We start from the raw sequence: 19,851 nt of genomic DNA, 5'->3' as shown, positions 1-19,851 counted from the left end.
GTGTTGTTAATTTTTATACTCTGTATTTGAAACATTTCTTCTCGGGTCTTCACTGAAAAAGGGCATCTGCCCATTCAGACTAACCTGGTCAACAAATGTCAAATAAATAAATAAAAATAAATGCATTATCATGATATCTTGTCGTTTACAGAAAGTGCCAGCAGATGCTCAGTTTGGTAAAGTATATTTAGTAGTTATTATGCAATTATTCTCTGTAGATATTACATGATAGTTAAAGCATTATTCAGTCTGTATTAAAGAATAGTTCATATTTTTGCAAACCATTTACTGTTTTATGTACAGTTTAGCATATCATATCCTCAGTTATTTAGGAAGCAATAATGCATCACATTATTTTGCCATATAAATTAATTCTCATTTTATATAAACTTTATTTAATTTACTTTAAGAAGTTTGTTATATTGTTGACATTTCTTTTTAAATCATAATTGTTATTGGCTGTTTTATGAAAACAGCCTTTTGCAGTCTCTGTTGCAATGATTCTATTTTGCTGCTTGCCTTTTGTTATATGAACATTCAAAGCTGGTCTGGTGCCTTTATAACTATTAGTGTGAGCAGTTTACCAGCACATTTCTTCACTTTCATGGACATCCTTTCATAACAAGAAAATACTGTGTGCACAATCTTGTTTCACAGATGCATATATATATATATATATATATATATATATATATATATATATATATATATTTTTTTTTTTTTTTAATGAACATTTTTTTTTCATGAACAGTGCAAGTGATTTAGTTTATTAAATGTTACAGTTGCTTTTAGTTTAAGCCACACTGGTAGAATGCACCAATTTAGGTTTTCTAATTGTGACTTTAGTGTATCTTTAAAGATTTTCAAAATGGCAGACTTTCTTTTACTTTTTTAATGGCATAGTTATAGTGCACATCCTTCTTCTTGGTTCTCTTCTTATTCAAATGGGCGGGGGGGGGGGCTATTTATGTTGTTTCCCTGAAATTACAGTAACTTACTATTTTACCTGCCTGAGGTTTTGCTATGCTGCTGTGTAAGGGTTACTGCCATCCATGCTTATATGTACAATGCTATGGAATTTTATTATATTTCAACATGTCCTGGAATTAAGTTGAGCATTTGACTTATAAGGTATTTTATGCATTTTCTGTGCTTCGGTTGTTGACTTCGCCAGTCTCAGTTTTTTTTTTTGACAGTACAGAATGAGTCTTTCATGACCATGAAGGGATATGGTAGGCATGGTTTAGGCTGACCACAGTCTGGTAGTGTTGATGCTCTTGTGCCTTTGTTTCTGTTTTTTCCTAAATAAATGTTTTATTTCAGTAAAAATATGGTGTAGAATTTCACCAAAGAGGACCGTGTATTTTCCCAGGCACACCATAAATTCTAATGTTGCATCATCTGGTGCAGGTTATAGTGACATTCCTCAGGAGACACTATACGTCTTGTCACAGATTCTTTGATTTTTTTCCAATGCTCTTGTTTGCAAGTTCAGTACTTCCAAATCCATTTCAGTTATTCTTTCTTCATTTATTTTCCTGAAGTCAGTGTTCCCAAGAAGTACTTGTCTGTGTTATTGACTGTCCCTCTGTAATGAACAGAACTATTAGGGAATGTTAATGGAATGATTACATATCATATTACTACATATTCATAAGTCAGAGAGTACCAGAAATAGAAGGTCTAGGGGCCTGAATTGTGTCTGTGACATAAGCACAACATGCTGTACAGACAGATACAGTATGTGTCCCAGAGACTGCCACTCCTATGAAACAGGCTTTCTATACATGTGAAGCTGAGTTCGTCTGTTACCCAGTTTAAGTGTCACCTAGTCCAGTGGATGGGAAAAAGGAAATTTACACCAGGCTTGGCACCCATGTCCCATACTGGCTTACAAATGCATGGCTCTCAATGTCCTATTCAGACACAGGATATCATTATTCTTTCTGGAAAACTTTGCTAGGCCTAGAAAGGCCTGCCAAGTTGTTAGCCTAGTAACAGTCTATGAATCTATGAATCAATGATGAAGTTCATAATACAAGGGGCTTATTTCAGAGATTGCCTTTCTGTTATAAGGAGCATTGACAAGATGACAGTTAAAATACAGAAGCCTGTTTTTGGAATTCAGAAAGAAGGGAAGTTAGAAGGTAAAAGTATGAAGTATGAATTTCCATAATGGTGAGGGTAATAGAAAGGCTAAGGGCTGCGAAAATACCTAGCTGAGAGTATACGCATTATAAAAGAAGAGAGAGAGAGAGAAAGGAGAGAGCAGATTTGGATGCATCACATAATTAAGAGCCAGGTTACTGCCCTGCCGTATATTTTTATAATTTATAATGAACTAGCCTTTTCAACCCAAGAAAAATTCTATAAATAATATATTACTGGTTTGTTTTTAAAATGACAAAAATATATCTCTCTTTTTTGTAGGGTACGCTTAAGGTCTGATGGAGCTGCTATTCCTCGACGAAGAAGTGGGGGTGACATGCACAGCCCAACTAGAATAACCAGTCCGGCAATAGACACTCCTCCTAGAGCATCTGCCTGTCCAAGCAGTCCACATAAGATATCGATCAACAGAGGAAGGATCGACAGCCCAGAAAAACGGAGGCTGGCAACATTCGGCAGTGCTGGCAGTATCAATTACTCGGATAGGAAACCCTTGCCTGATGGACATCCTCTTAGACCTGTTCCTGGTGCAACACGTCACAGCAGCCTTGGAGATCACAAATCTCTGGAAACAGAAGCATTATCAGTGGTAGGAATTAAGAATTTGTCATTTTAGTTTATTGTATCTTTCTTTTCTTTTGCAGACAGCGGTAAAATATATCAAATGTGTTTTACTTCAATCAGTTGTGTGAGGCAAATTCCCATTTCACTAAAGTGAAAAATTACTTTACAGGACTCTTTCCTGGATTTTCATATTGTCTCCAGCTGGACAGATCAGCTGGGGTACCGTGTGTCTCCTTTCCACTGACACCTTCCTTATTCCACTTACATCAGTGAGACAAAAGAAGGACTGAGCCTTTTGTTTTCCAAATTTTCCTATATTTTGCTGTTAACATTTTATAATCCTTCTTTTTTTCTGGTTTTCAAATTAGTACTTTGCTCTTGCTGGTAGTTCATGTATCAGGCTTTGGTAAAACTGAGGACAGGCTGGAAAGAATATGATACTAGCAAGAATGTACAAAGTATGTCAGTGCTTGGAGACAGCTATCCACTTACCAGGCAGATATTTTTATTTTCCTATGCATACTACAGCACATCTACCTTCAAAAAGAGTGTATGTATGTATGTATGTATATATATATATATATATATATATATATATATATATATATATATATTTACTTTGATCCAGTGAATTTATGTTTCATAAATCAAAAAAAAACACACTAAACAGACTTATGCAAGGGGGCAAGCCCCCCTGCACCCCCCACACCCCCCTACTTTAATATTCTCACTCCGAGATCGCACTACAATGGGAAAAAGGGAATATACCCTTATCCCCACAGCATCACAATCTCCGCAATAGTTTACTTAGTTGTACATCAACACTAAACGTTGATGTACAACTAACATTACATGCAAACTGCATGTTTTTACTTCTTATCTGATTTTTTTTTATTTTTATTTTTGTTTTTACACAAAAGAGCATTTTAGAAAAAATGCACTTTTGCGTAAGTGAGGTCGCAAATTTACGTTTCGATGAATCGTAAATTTGCTGGATCAAATGGGATATATATATATATATATATATATATATATATATATATATATATATATATATATATATACACATATATTACACACACACTTATATAATGTATATAGATATATATATATATATATATATATATATATATATATATATACACACACACACACACACATATATTGCACACACACATATATACTGTATATATATATATATATATATATATATATATATATACACACACACATATATTACACACACACATACATACTGTATATATATATATATATATATATATATATATATATATATATATACACATATATTACACACACACATATATACTGTGTATATATATATATATATATATATATATATATATAAAACTTATCAAAATATATCTAAATAATACATAAATACCTACAAATCTCTAACAAATACATATGTTAAAAAGTGGATACCATGACATTCATGGAATATACCAGGCTATACCCTTGTTATTGTGTTGAAGACAAATGTTCAGATGTAAATTACCATTCTTTGAAAGAGGGTCTAACAAATGACCTGGAGAATTTAGTCACATAAACTGTACTTTAGGTCTACTGACTTGGCAAATAAGAAACATGAGAAGCCCATGTGTGGTATTTTTTTTCCTGACATTAAGTGTACATTATGCGTTATCATAAAATGTATGTGTAATCGTTTTTGAAATAGCATTTGTTTTAGTGTGGAAAGACATGTTTGTTCCTTGTCACATAGGATTCTCTCTTTGTTTAAGAAAGGTTTCCAGTAACGGGATTAGCAGGGTTTTCTGTCTGTTTTCATTTTTAAATAATTATTGTATATGAATAAATTCTTAGTAGGTTACTGGGCTAATGGTCCTAGGGCCTTTACAAGCATAGCCATGTTACACCTGTGTTCCTAACTGACCTTGGTTAGATGGTCATTATTCACAGAGCAAGTCTGTGATCAGCACAGACTGCCCCTGTCTATGAGGGACATATGTGTCACCCTGGGATGAATTTACGATCTCCCATCTAATTGTCTAGGTTGCACTTCAATAGGGTCACTGAAGAGCTGTTTCACATGACTTTGGAGCTTATTCTAGAGGACTGGCAATCTCTGAGAGATATATCTGTCTCTCCAGCATGTTCTGTTAATGTCACAGGCTAGGTTGAGATTCCTGGAGTAAGTGACTCTTGTCACATTTGACTTGCAGATGTGCAGCATTTCCATTAGGACAGGGTCAGAGACTGCATATAGGCCAGCCACAAGTCACCTGTCAGCAGCCTATAGGATACAGAGTACAATGACAGGGCTTTCAGTCTTTCCATGCTTTTGGGTGCCCTGAATTTTCTTGGTGAGAAACCTCTGTGGTCTCTCCAGCTGCTATAAGTGTCTGGTGAGGTACATGCAAAACGGAGTGTTGTACTCTATTAGTGGTCTAATGAGAATCGAGTATAGAGGAGTTATAACATCCTTATTCTTGGATGCGATGCTCTTACTTATGAGATGCACAATGTAGAAGGCTTTCCTCACCACTGTGGATACATGGTGACTGAAGCTTAGATCGCTATGAACTTGTGATCCCAAATCTCACACCACTGGGTTTGAGCTTAGGGGGTTGCTGTCAATATTGTAATATGCAGGGACTTCCTCTTTGCCAAAGGGGGGAATAATAATACACTTTTTTTGTTTCATTTTAGTCTGTTGCTTTGGAAGCAGTCATTTGTTTGTGTTCGCCCTTTTTGTAATCTGTTAACATTGTTTGGGGACTCAATGATTGCACCCAGGTTACAGTCATCAGCGAACATGGTAAGCCACAGGCCATCTACTTTCAACTGGACTTTCAAGAAATAGATTCCATACAGTAGAGGGCAAACCACAAATCCTTGTGGTACACCACAGGTAACTGGTCTACTGGTAGAGGTGTAATCTCCAACATTGAGAGTATGCATTCTGTTGGCGAGCAGGTTAGTTACCCATCTAGTGATGTATGGGTTAATCTCCAGTCGGAAGAGTTTCTCAATGATGCCTGAGTGAAGGATTGTCTCAAAAGCTTTGGCTAAGTCAAGATAGACAGTATGTTCTGCTTTTCCTTCATCCCGGACTTTGGTGACATTCTCGAAGAAGTCTACCAGGTTCAATACACATGATCTACCCTTAACGATGCCAGACTGGGTCAGGTCAAGGGTTTGTAGGTCAACTATGTCCTTGTTGATAAGATCCATGATAATTCTTTCCATGGCCTTGCAGATAAGGCTAGTTAGGCTTATGGGTCTATAGTTTCCATGGTTGGTTGATGGACCCCCCCCCCCTTTGTGCAAGGGAATTCACCCCAACGTGTACTATGACAGTAGTTGTTGTTCAGTGACTTGAGTATGTGCATAAGTTGATAAAGGAAATAACCTGTCTGGTTGTATCTACTTTGAGCCATTTTTGTATAGCATCAAAGTTTAGTCAAACAACATGACTGGAGAGACTTTGTCTCTCTGAATTTCCAATAAACTTATTAGAGCACCATACTGAAGTTAAGATTAATTTTGTCCAGTATTTGTTTGGTGATGCCTAATTTATTTTAGGTAATTTACTTTTGACTGCTGAAGTTAGCTTATTAAATATGACTGTTTAGTGGTTCTCTGTCAGAAGTTTGAGACTTGATAGTATAAGTCCCGAAACTAAGAAAAATTAAGGTTATTAAGTAGAAGTAATCAGAGCAAACTGTGAAATTCAATGTTATACTTTAAAAGTCTTTATGCAGGGGTAAGCCCCCTGTATCGTGACATAGGGGCTACACCTTCACACCCCTACTGATTATATATTCTAATAAAGAGATGGCTATAACTCAGAGAAAATGGAATTTTCCAAGATGAAGCAATTTTGGACTTTGGCCTGACTTTGGAGAAATTCTCTCTACCCATGCTAATTGGCTAATACAGGTTAGTCAATTTGCATGGCAGACAGAAATGACAATTCAGAGTTATGGTAAAGCCCCACAGAGAATTACCTCATTAACAGCTCATTACCATGTTTCTGAATCAAATCCTGTAGTGTCAGACCTGACTGTACTAGCAGCCCGTGTATCAGTGTGTGCAACATACACACACACACACACACACACACACACACACACACACACACACACACACACACACACATACACACACACACACACACACACACACACACACACACACACACACACACACACACACACACACACACACACACACACATTCAGACATACATGCACACATATTCGGATAAGCGCAGGCGTGAGCGAGCGCACACACACACACACACACACACACACACACACACACACACACACACACACACACACACACACACTCACTGACACAAATACATGCCCATGACTCCACTATACTTAACTGTACTGTGAGTAGTCCCACAGAAGTGAATGACTGAACATCTTCAAAAGAAGCCTTTCATTTTTTTTTCCTAGAATAAAAATGAAATTCAGTTGAATGATTCTCTGGATCACTTAGCCAAGTTAATTGGGCAGATAACTAATTAGTATTATCCAATAATGCAGAATGCCACATTAGCCTGTGGCCTCCCAGGTAAGATTGCTGTCCATGCTGAGGGCCCCGCAAATGGAAAATCATAGTGATAGCATGAGTGCTGAATTAAGAAGGTCTACCATAATGTGGAAACCTTACAAGATAAGGCTTACACATTGAGGTAAGTCCTCCAGGGTTAGCATATATTTCCTGGTAATTTCAGTGTTTTCAATTCTGTGGATCACACTTCCGCTTCTCAAACTTGAAAGAGAAGCCCATGTTTAGAAGGGGTTAAAAAATTATAATTTCACTTTGTAGGCTTACTCTTTGATCTATGCTTTTTCAACTTTGTTACAATTTCTAAGGTTCACAGGATCATAGACAAGTACCAAGCTAGCTGCCATTGTGGGCCATTTTAAGTCTAGCCAATTTCCCTTTCAAATGTGAAAATCAAACCCTGTACCATTTGTCTGTGAGGTAAACACTTAAACTATTATACCAACCCCTAATATGTTTGCCCACAGTTTTAGCTGTTGCTGTTGAGGAGGAAGACAAGTCTTCTAAGTATGTTATCAATTAGCTTATTGATTATAGTTACAAAAGAGGTTAAGTGCATCAGTGGTTTAGGGTTAGGAACGCTGGGTCTTCAAGGTTGTGGCTATTTATTTTTTTAGCAGTTTTAGGAACCTTACTTTTAAACAGTAGTGCCCCTTAAAATCTCTGTGTTTAATTTCTCAAAATGTTTATTTTTTTACATACTTTGACAGGAATTGACCACATTCCTGAGTCAGAGCATAGTCGAAGTTCATGAAATCAGTCTTTGATGTTAGGCATGAGCGCTCTTCTCAGCATTCACAATGTAACAATGTACCTAGAATTGCCTCCTTCTGTACTTTGTATGGGGTTGTATGCATTGGTAACATATTTAAGCATGACTATATATATTTTTATTAGCCCTGTTGCTCCCACTAATATTGAAATTGTATAAGTATTTTTCTTCTACAATGCTCTTTGCTTCTGCTTGCAAATCCTGGTATTTATGACTTTGTGTCTCTCCCCATGTAAGGTGGTATAATCACTGGATGTAGCAGTTTCAATGATCAGTGCTACTCTTTTTTCTTGGTCTTTTATGTCTAGTTTTCTTACATCTATTTTTTAAAATGTTAATAATGGCTGATCCTGTGTGATATAAACGTCATTAATGGCAGTAATGCTTTGTGGTTCATATTTCTAGTGATTCTCGACTACCTCTACATTGTAGAGTATGTTCAATCCCCAATGCAACGGTCTTGATATAGTATTGCACTTTTCAGTAGCCACTCAGCCATGAGTATATCACATCCAGCGAGAAGGGCGTGATATACTCATGGCTGAATATATCACACCTAGCGAGATGTACATCTCTTTCCAGTTCTGTTTTACAGAACCTACATTTGTCTGTTTCTTCCACTTTTCTATAGGCTTTATAAACCAGCGGGTATGTAGACAACTATTTTGGGCTGCCATTATTAGCCTTTCATCTTTTGGTTTCAGATTGTGTATCCTTGTCATATCTGCATCAAATCTTGGGCAACATGAGGATGTTCCAGAACTTCTCCATACTGGACACCATATTTGTGGACTTTTCCATTTTCTTTCTTTTTCTTATGGCCTTGTCTTTATATTCTTTCTTTTGTTTTTTTTGGCACTTCTAGTTGCTGTCTGATTCTTGTCTAGTTCTGCTTTCATTTCATTCCCACTTTGTTCCGAAATTATTCTGCTAAAGTGGGCAAAGATGTCATCTTAGACTTCTTCCCTTCATGCTTTAGAACTTTCACTATGGATTTGATGTGGTCAGTAAATATGTATGTAGTCCGCAATTGTAGATCAATACATGTAGTCAATTTAATAGAGACCCATACCTCCTTCAGATTTAGGGATATATAATCATGCTACGTACTGTTTTCTTGTCCAACAATTTTAATACTTTATTAATCCAATCAGTCACACCAAAGCTGCAAGTTAGAACAGGAAGACCAAACTGATTTATAGTTTGGACTTTATTCCCAGATGAAAAGGTAGTTTTCAATATTAGCTATAGTCTTCTAAAATAGCCTCATCTATTAACTAAACAGCTTAATGGGTTAAGAGCACAGAAAAACAACAGTGGTGATAAAAATTCACCATGAAATATCCCCCACCCCTCTCCCTTTGGATATTGATTCTTAGGATAATAATTTGCCCGTTTGTCATGGATTAGGTGCAAAATAGTTTGTCACTGTTTTATAGTGTTTGCAATGTAATTGACCAATGTAGGGTGTAATGCTATTGAATGCTTTTTTGTAATTTATCCATAACATACTTAGATTTTTCCTCTTTTTCCAGCTCTCTGTTATGGCTTTATTTAAAAGTAGATGATCCTTTGTTCCATGTGACTTTCTTTTGTTACCATTTTGCTTTGTTGCCATTATTAAAATTTATTTCTAGATTACTATAAACTCTGTCTCCATCAATTCCAGTATATAACTAGTATAAAGCACCAAAAAGCATATCAGTGTCCAACTAAGAAAACAAATGTAATTAAAGCACCAAAAATGCTGCTTCAAGCACAGTATAAACAATAAATCCCCAAAAGGCGATCGGATGCTAAAAGACACACTCCTTTAATGAAACGTTACATGTATCAATGTAACGTTTCATTAAAGGAGTGTGTTTTTTAGTATCTGATCGTCTTTTGGGGATTTATTGTTTATACTGTGCTTGAAGCAGCATTTTTGGTGTTGTAATTACATTTGTTATATAATTAGTATATTATCAGAAGACACGTTATCAGTCTGTAGTTCTTAGGATCGCTTCCAGTTTCACTCTTAAGGAGAAGTATCGTGTTTCTGATGTTAATCAGGTCGGTGTCTTTTCAGGATGTTTGTATATATAATTCGTACTCAGGCTATATCTTTCTGTAAAGATGTTAATACCTTTAGCCAGTAGTTAGGTACTGCATATGGGCCCAGGGTTTTCAGTTTAGAAAACTTTCTTAATTTTGTCTCAGTTTCTCTTGCTGTTACTTCATCCCATTTCATATCATCTGCATTAGAGCTCCTTAGTGTTTCTTTTAATTCTTCTCTCCATTCTGTATATTTGTTATGTTCAACAGGATCTTCATAAATATTTCTCCAAAATGTATTCATTCCTTCTATTTTAGGTGATGTTTCCTTTTTCTTTTGCTTTGTTTTCCATTTCACTATAAAAACTGATTTTGCTCATCTTTTACATTTATCTGCATGCCTTCTAAGTTTTTCTGCTTGTGCTGATATTTTTAGTTCATTATTAGAAATAGTGGTGCAGCGGTTAGCATTGTTGCCTCACAGCAAGAGGTTCTCCCGTTCGATTCTCAGCTGGAGCGCCCTCTCTGTGGAGTCTGCATGTTTTCCCCGCGGTCGAGTGACATTAAAGATATACAGGTAGGTGCGAGCCTGAATGGGCGTGCCTTCGTTGAAGGTTGGGCATCGGGCTGGCAACTCGGCACCGTAAAAATCCACTGCCAATCATGAGCGGACCGGAGTTCCGCTGTGGCGACCTCTAATCGGGAAAAGCCAAAAGTCTTTTTTATTAGAAGTAGTGCATGATAAACCCTGGTCCATTTTAATATTGTTTGTTTCTTTTACCTCATCTATCTTTCTGCAGATTTTTGATGATATCTGTATTCTTTTAACACTGATAATTCTTGTCTTAGTTGATTTATATTTTTTCGCTGTTCGGTGCTTCCATGGTGGTATTGTACTTATTCCCTTCCTTTCTTTTCCTTTGTTACGCTATGTTTTTGCAGTAACACTTTTAACAGTTATTAGTGTAGATGCTCTGTAGTATATCATATTTATTTCAGTTATATCATATGAATTTGTCTTAATAGCCTTGATTACTCTGTTCATCAGTTTTATCTGTCTTCTAACATTTTGTGTGTTATTTACTTTTATTTATTTTATTTTTATTTTATTTTACATTTGTTGACCAGGATAGTCTGACTGGATAAATGTCCTGGGGAGAAAAGCTCCAAAGGTAGTTACATAAGCAATCTTAACAAAGTACAAATTAAACAAAAGTAATCATAACATAGTACAAATAAAACACAATTTACAGATTCAGTTGAGGAGTTAAAGTTATACAATCTCACAAACTTCTAATCTGGCTTAACAATTAAAACACAGTTTAGTTCCATTTACAAAAATAGTATTGGTGTACTAGTAAGACTAAATATTTAGTCAGGCTTGGAGCAAGGACATAGCCATTGAGACTTGAAATACTGCTTGAGAGTTTTCTTGAATTGAGATAGGGTGGTGTCTAGGGTAATGTTAGCAGGTAGTGAGTTCCAAGTTTTGCAAACAGAGTTGGTGAACAGGGAGCCTCCAACTGAGTTGTTCAATTTAATAGTTTGTACTATCAGTCTATTACATGAGTGAAGTAGTCTGCGGTTGGAGTGGGGATAGATGATGTTTTGCAGTGCAGGTATATTTTCAGGTTGTTTTTGTGAGCCACAATAAGTTGGTTAAACTGAATCTGCCTGGGTAGCTCTAGCCATCCGAAATTATTTAGGTTTATACAGTGATGCGTTCTATAGGGCAGGCCAGTGGCAAATCTAGCTATGTTATTACAGCAGCTTGAGAGTTTGTTAAGTTCAGTTGTAGTTAGGTTGGCAAGTAAAGGGGAAGCATAGAAGAGGGTAGAGAGTAGATGGGAGTGGAAAATGGCAGTCCTAGCAGGTGGGGTTAGGAATGGCTTTATCCTATATAGTGAGCCCAGTTTTTTATTAATGGTTTTGATAGTTTTGTTGATGTGCACATCAAATTTAAGATTGTTGTCTATAATAACTCCTAGGAGTTTTGTGTGGGCATCTGGGGAGATTATGGTACCATTGTTAAACTTAATGGAGAGAGATAACGCTGGGGATCTTTGGGTGGGGGAGAAAAGTAGGAGCTTTGTTTTGTTAGGATTTAGAATCAGACAGTGAACAGCAAGCCAATTTTCAACTAAGCTAAAAGTACTCTGAGTAATTGTCTGCAGCTCTGTTTGTGAGGTGCCAGTGCAGATCAACATGGAGTCATCCGCATATTGAATGCAGTTAGCTTTTGGGATGACAGTGTGGAGGTCATTAATAAAAATGGAAAACAGAATAGACTCCTGGGGGTCACCTAGGGTGTTGGGTAGGAGGTTGATAGTTTGTTCTGCCATAGCACTGCTTGTTGTCTGTTGTGCAGATAGGATTCAAACCACTGGAGAGAGTGATTGCCTAGAGACATTGTTGCCTGGGTGTGGATGAGTAGATGGTGGTTGACCATATCAAAAGCCTTAGATAGATCCAAAAAAGGGCTGAGGATAATTTGTTGTTGTTCTTGTTATAGTTTGTAGCATTAGAGAAGGTGAGGAGGCCTGTGGCAGTACTATGATGAGGCCTGAAGCCATGCTGAGAATTAGCCAGTAGGTTGTTTTGGGTTAGAAAGTACAGAAGTTGTTTATGGATTCACTTTTCCATAATTTTTGCCAAAGGTAACAAGATGGCTATGGGTCTGTAATTAGATAATTCAGTAGAGCTACCATCTTTATGGAGGGGTATGACACAAGATATTTTCCAGATAGAGGGGACTGAAGCTTCTGATATTGACCAATTAATTAGAATGGAAATGGGGTATGCTATAGTATCTGCAGCTTTTTGCAAATATTCAGCAGAGAGAAGGTCAGCAGCTAGGGTAGTAGGTTTTAATGTTTTGATAAGTGTACAAATGAAAGATGTAGAGGCTGGTTGGAAGCTAAAGCAGGGCTAGGTACTGGGAATGGTATCCTGCAGGTTAGAGGAGTTTAGGGGTAATTGGCTAGGTAGGGCTTGGATAGTTTTGGCAAAGAAACTATTAAAGGTGCTAGTGACATCCTCTGGTAGTTTATCAGTAGAAGCTGAGGGAGGTGGAGTGGTGGTTTGACCTGGGTGCAGTAGTTTATTTATTCCTGCCCAGAATTTTTGAGGGCTATTTTGATTTCCTAGCTGGAAATGGAAGTAGTAGTTTTTTTATCTAGAAAAATGGATCATTTTGTCTCATTTCTTATTTGCCAAAATTTACTTTGATCTAGACGGGCTTTTGTAGCATGCCGTGTAGCCCATGCTTTATTTCTATGACTTTTGATTTGGTTTCTTTAGAGAGCCATGGGGCAACATTTGTTTTTGCCCTAGTGGAGCGAGTGGGAGCATGAGAATCGAGGATGGTAAGGAATTTATTGTTAACGAAGGCAACAGCTTCATCTAGGGGCAAGTGTTTTAGGCAGACCAATTGCATGACTTATGTTCGTCCTGAAACTTGGTAGGATTAAAGCTTTTACTATTTCTTACTGTTCTATATGTGGGCTGATGGGAATTATAGGATTTATGCTTACAAATAAAGGTGAGAAAGTGATCACTGAGGTCATCAGGGATGGTCCCTGATGTATACATTTGGGGGTGGCTGTTGATTAGTATCCAGTCCAGTATACTGTCTTTTTGGTTAAGTTTACCTATCCTGGTGGAGGTGGATATGACCTGTGTGAATCCATACAGGTTTACATGGGTGGTAGGAGATTGAGAGGAGCAGGTGTTCCAGTCAATGTTAAGATCTCCAAGTACTATTTTTTTCTTCTGAATAGTTATTAGCTAATCATTGGAGGATATCTTCTAGGGTATTGGTATTATTCCCAATAATACTATAATAATAATATGGGGATTTGGAGGGTGGCCTAATGGTTAAGGTGATTGCCTTACAAACAGAAGGTGCAGGGTTTGAGTCTCACAAGGGATAATTGGCTAGGCTTAGAATGGCTCGCAAGGGCAGTTAGCTTAGTACTTATCTATGAACCTATGAACAAGCAGACTATATTTATGCATTTGTTTTTGTTAATTTGGAACTTGGTAGCAATTATTTCTGCTTTATTGACCTGGGGTGGTTGAATGGGGTTTGAGGTAACATTTAGTGTAGATTTGAAGAGTACAGCTACCCCACCTCCCTTCCTAGTAGTGCGGTCACATCTAAGTATATTATACCCGGGTGTTAAAACTTCATTATCTGAGGTTGATGGTTTTAGCCAGGTTTCAGTTAGGCACAGAATATCAGGGGAATGGACTTGTAGGAGGGCATGTAAGTTATGCACCTTATTATTTATGCTTCAAATATTTAGATGGCAGACCAGGAGGGAGTTGGGGGACTTATTTATAGATAGTGATTTGACAGGGTTATTAGCATATGTGGTTGCGCTATCTAGGGTGGAAGGGCCAGAGTTTGGGTGAATATCTCCATCCATTGCAAGGTTATAGAGAATGTTTACCATATACTTCAGGAATTTGTTTATAAGTCTTTGATAGTGTTTAGATTTTGAGCTGATGTATCTGGGTTTAATAGGCTGATGGTATGTTGTAGTTAAGGAGTTGGGTATAGGAGCAACTAATGGGTAACCTGCCATATTTGACACAACTGGGGTAGTTTGACATTTTGGGTAGTGAAATCCTAGGTAAGACTGATTTTCACAAGTGGAGAGGAGATATGGAATTAACATAAGGGATAGCAGAGAGAGTAGTGACATTGTTTTCGATGGTGACATAGTTGGAGGCTGGGTTAATGTTTTAGATATAGGGCCCTCAGGATCTTGTGGATGGATAATAACTGCTGGGGGGCTGGGTTAGAATAAGCAGTACAGTACTGATTGGATCAGATAGGAAAATGGTGGGGTGATGTGAGGGGTGGGTTAAACTGAGGAGAAAAATCTTGATTGGTTCAGGTAGAATCGGTATGGTATTGTGGCTATAAAGCTAGCCACAATGGGGGCGGGTGGATTTGGGGGCAAGGAGGGGTGCAGAGCGAGCCCGAGTGCAGCGAGGGTGAGTGGAGCAGGGCTTAACCAGACACAAGGATCTTAGAACCTGCAGTTATAGGTAAGTATGCTTGGGTTTTATGAAGTAAGGCTTTTAATGCATAATTTTACTGTTTAAAGTGTAAGTCGGGGGAATGTAATACTTTACTGTTTAGCTGCCAATTTTTGATTAATTTTGGGGAACACTCTGTTTTGCTTCCAATTTATAGTTTAATATTTGGGGAAATACATGTTAGGCATCCCGTATTCCTTTAGGGATAGTTATATTTATGTTGTCCAAACTGTTATAGTTTTAGGGGTTGGTACTGTAATTGGGGCTAAGTAATAGTGCTATAGACCAAGGTCAGCAACTGTGGCATTTACAGAGAGATTTTATATCTATTAACCTTAGTAGGGCATTTTGGTTGAGAGGCAGCTAAGAACAGGTATTCAGTGTGAATTCAGCTGGGTAGCATCCTTCTTTTAGTGTAAGCCTTGCAGGACAGCTGTTAAAGGGATAGTTCTTGGTGGGGAAAGATTAATTACAAGAATGAGTAACAAGTTTAATGGTAAAGCAGTTACAATATCTTAAGGGAGTCACAGTACCCCAACTGTTAAACTAAAGCATCAATTCAACTAGTTTCCCAGTATCTATGCAGAAGCCAAGCAACATTCAGGTATAAATTCAACAGTGTACATGCTAGTCTCCTAGTCTCTATAACTGTAAAGTAGCAGATTTCCTTGTGAGTCTTCTAAAACACATTTATATAAGCTGCTAGTTTGTTAGATAGTATATTTCACCAAGCACCAAGTTACTTTAATTATGCAGTAGCAGATAAGCTTGCTAGCCTTTTAAAAACACTTGTAGAAAGCTTGCTAGTCATTTTACAAGAACGTTTTCCACCAAGCTGTTAAACACACAGTCCTATTCAAACAGCCATACTGAAGCGTTACAACTACAAGCCGCAAAGTCGCTAAGGCTGTAATATTAAACTGTATAGTCAGACAAGCTTACTAGTCTCTAGAGAACATTTCGCCATACCTATAGAGCTAATCAGCAATATATATTAAACAACAGAGTGAAACAGCATTAAAACAAGTGCACGTTGCCTCAGTTCCCAAGATAGGAGCTTTCATGCAGTCTGTTGCACTTTGGACATTTATACTAGGCAAATATTAATGCAATATCAATGTTAGTGGCAGAAAACAGTACTAAATGCATAAAACAGTTGTAGATATAAACAAATAAGACTATGTACATAAGTTACATACCACGAGGGAGAGGTCCGCCGACTGGGTCTAGGAGCACTGATTATTTGAAAAATGGCGGTTTCAGAAGGTGATTTTCTAACTTCACATACATAGCTGTGCAGGGGGAGGGGGTCCGAAGTATGATAGGCTTAACCAGACATGAGGATCTTAGAACCTGCAATTATAGGTAAGTATGCTTGGGTTTTATAAAGTAAGGCTTTTAATGCATACTTTCTGAAATATATTTCATCCATCCATTGTAATACGTTTATCCATCTCTGTTGATTAAGCAAGTCTCTCCTTAGACCAATTTCTTCTTGGCTGAGAGCTTCTTTGATCTCTGTTTCATGTTTGTCTTCTAAAGAAGGTTCCAGAGGATCATCCTGTGGCATATTCTCTGCAGAAGCATCCTGTTAAATACTGGCATGGTAACAAAATTTTGAAAACCAGCAGTTGAGAAATCAAAAAGTGTAGTAGTACCTTTCTATGATGGGATGTGTTAATCACCAGCCACATGCTTTAGAAGCTAAATATTTTATTTAAATAAATAAAATTAATTGATGCAGTTTGTAAAGTGAAATATGCAGTTATAAACTTGCCCAAAGAAAGTACAAATAATGCATTTAAACTGATAGATGGCTTATCTGGACTTATTACAAGTGGTAGGTAAAGATGTAATTGATTTTCTATCTACCTCTAACTTTTAAATCCAAAAAGTACTTTCATAGTGTCACAGCCATATGGATTTCAGCTTAAACTTTGTCCAGGAATGTATTCTGCATACATAGCTTAAAAGAAAGTAGTAACTAACCAGCTAGCAGTTTTTTGTCTACTTAAAAATTTGCCAGAATTTTCTTTCTTCGGTTTAAATTATGTTTTTCTGTTTTTATTGTCTTTAACTTAGCGGAGAGTCCAAATAAGATGATGCATTCTTGAATATTTAAGCACGGCAGATGTGTTCACATTTGAAAAGCAGGTTTAGTTTCAGATTCTAAGATGTCTGTTGCATTTCTACTAAAAGCAGTTACATACTCAGCATAATTCTCATTGTTTTCAATCTGCACATTTTATACATTTGGAAGCAACAGATAAAGTTTTATGGAGAAATGTTGACATCTTATTTAGCTTAATACAGTTTTGTATTTGTTTTCTTGAAAGACAAATTGAAGCTTTATTCAGACTGTCACTTTTTTCTTTGAAAGCAGTTATATTTGCTTTAGCATACTATCACTTCTGTACATTGTTGCCAGTACCAATAGATTAGCAAACTGACATACAGGTCACCATTTTCAAAGAGTGAAGTAGAAAGGTATGTTCCATTTACAGAGGCTCACTCTTCTCAGCATCTTTAGGGAAAACTTTCACCAGGGGCTTGAAAGAAAACTTCAATGGACACCTGAACCTCTGAAAGAACAATGTGTCTTCTATTCTGGTTATGAAGCCTTGGATTAATCTTACTCCCCGCACAGATATTAGAGGGACCATGGCTGTTTGTCAATATTGTCTACATGTATTCAATGTACCTAGAAATGAAGTTCATCTTTATCACCCAAAATGTCTTGTAAGATGTTCTTCAAGAGTATGAGATCCTGTGGCTGCTGTTTTATGCCTTTCAGTCCCTCTATTTGCAGAGTGAGAATTGTATTCACTTCACTGTTTTTGTAAGTTGAATTAATTTAATTAATTGCTGCCTAGAATAGTAAATTCATCAGAAAATCAGAGTTTCTGTGTATCCTGTAAGAGTATATTTGTCTTTACAGGAGATTTCCCTATACTCCAGAAATAAGTATAATCATCAGTGTTTCCAAAATCTCATTTCTAAAGTCCTGGCACATTCCAAAATCTCATTTCTGAAGTCCTGGTACATTCCAAAATCTCATTTCTGAAGTCCTGGTACATACATAAAACTATAGCACAAGGCAGCATCAGTAAGCTGACATGATTTACCAACCATGCACATAGTGAAACTGCCTAGGAATGTACAGAGCTGTAGTTATAAGTGAGTATTTGCAAAAGTTATGAACAATATAAGATATTTTCATGTTTACATTAAAGATGCAAAAATGGAATGTGATACTGTCACGTAGGGAGTGGTGTGGGCTAGCAGTGTATGTCATAAAAATTATATTATACCATTGGTAATGTGAAGACATTCTGAAATATAAATGATTGTTTGCTGCAGCAGTTATAACTAATGACAATAACAGCTGTTTGACCTATAAATAATGTCATCTTAAACAAAACATTAAGGCATACAATGTTGCTGGTGAGACCTGCCACTAATGTGAGTAGTTTTGTAGATTAATCTTCTCTTTTGGCTGTTCCCGTTAGGGGTCACCACAGCAGATTATCTGTTTCCATTTCTTCCTGTCCTCTGTATCTTGCTCTGTCACACCAATCACCTGCATGTCCTCTCTCACCATGTCCATAAACCTTATCTTAGGCCTTCTTTTCCTCTTACCTGGCAGCTCCATCCTTAGCATCCTTTTCCCAATATACCCATCATCTTTCCTCAGCACATGTCCAAACCAATGCAATCTCGCCACTCTGACTTTGTCTCCAAACCGTCCAACCTGAGCTGACCCTCTAATATACTGATTCCTAAGCCTGACTGTCCTTGTCACACCCATTGCAAATCTTAACATCTTTAACTCTGCCACTTCCAGCTCTGACTCCTGCCTTTTTGTCAATGCCACCATCTCCAATCCATAGAACACAGCTGGTCTCACTACCCTCTTGTAGACCTTCCCTTTCACTCGTACTGTTACCCATCTGTCACAAATCACTCCTGACACTCTTCTCTGCCCTTTCTACCCCTGCGTGTACTCTCTTCTTCACCTCTCTTCCACACTCACCATTACTCTGAACTGTTGATCCCAAGTACTTAAACTCATCCACCTTCACCATCTCTACTCTCTGCATCCTCACAATTCCTCTATCCTCCCTCTCATTCACACACATATATTCTGTCTTAGTCCTGCTGACCTTCATTCCTCTCCCCTCTAGAGCATATCTCCACCTCTACAGGGTCTCCTCAACCTGGTCCCTACTCTCACTACAGATCACAATGTCATCTGCAAACATCATAGTCCATGAGGCCTCCTGTCTGATCTCGTCTCTCAACCTGTCCATCACCATTGCAAATAAGAAAGGGCTCAGAGCTGATCCTTGATGTAATCCCACCTCCACCTTATATGGATCTGTCACTCCCACTGCAGACTTCACCACTGTCACACTACCCTTGTAACATATCCTGTACCACTCTTACATACTTCTCTTCCACTCCTGACTTCCTCATACAATACCACAACTCCTCTCTAGGCACACTATCATATGCTTTCTCCAAGTCCACAAAGACACAATGCAATTCCTTCTGACCTTCCCTATATTTCTCCATCAACAGTCTCAGAGCAAACATCGCATCTGTAGTGCTCTTTCCCGGCATGAAACCATACTGCTGATCGCTAATCATCACCTCCCTTCTTAACCTAGCTTCCACTACTCTTTCCCATAACTTCA

General features: G+C 37.5%; 1 protein-coding gene across 2 annotated transcripts in view; it reads left to right on the top strand.

Annotated features, from left to right (window-relative positions):
- SRGAP3 (SLIT-ROBO Rho GTPase activating protein 3) overlaps positions 1-19,851 on the top strand; it is a 2,107,662-nt gene that overhangs the window by 2,074,485 nt on the left and 13,326 nt on the right. For both annotated transcript variants that reach the window (XM_044078646.1, XM_044078643.1), the window contains exon 21: positions 2,431-2,758. In XM_044078646.1, the coding sequence (XP_043934581.1) occupies positions 2,431-2,758 (328 nt within the window). The remainder of the gene's footprint in view (positions 1-2,430; positions 2,759-19,851) is intronic.

This window comes from Protopterus annectens, chromosome 7.part1 (genome assembly GCF_019279795.1).
Source record: "Protopterus annectens isolate FY-2018-M chromosome 7.part1, PAN1.0, whole genome shotgun sequence".
In the NCBI taxonomy this organism is placed as follows: Eukaryota; Metazoa; Chordata; order Ceratodontiformes; family Protopteridae; genus Protopterus; species Protopterus annectens.
This window is presented reverse-complemented; position numbering and strand designations above follow the sequence as displayed.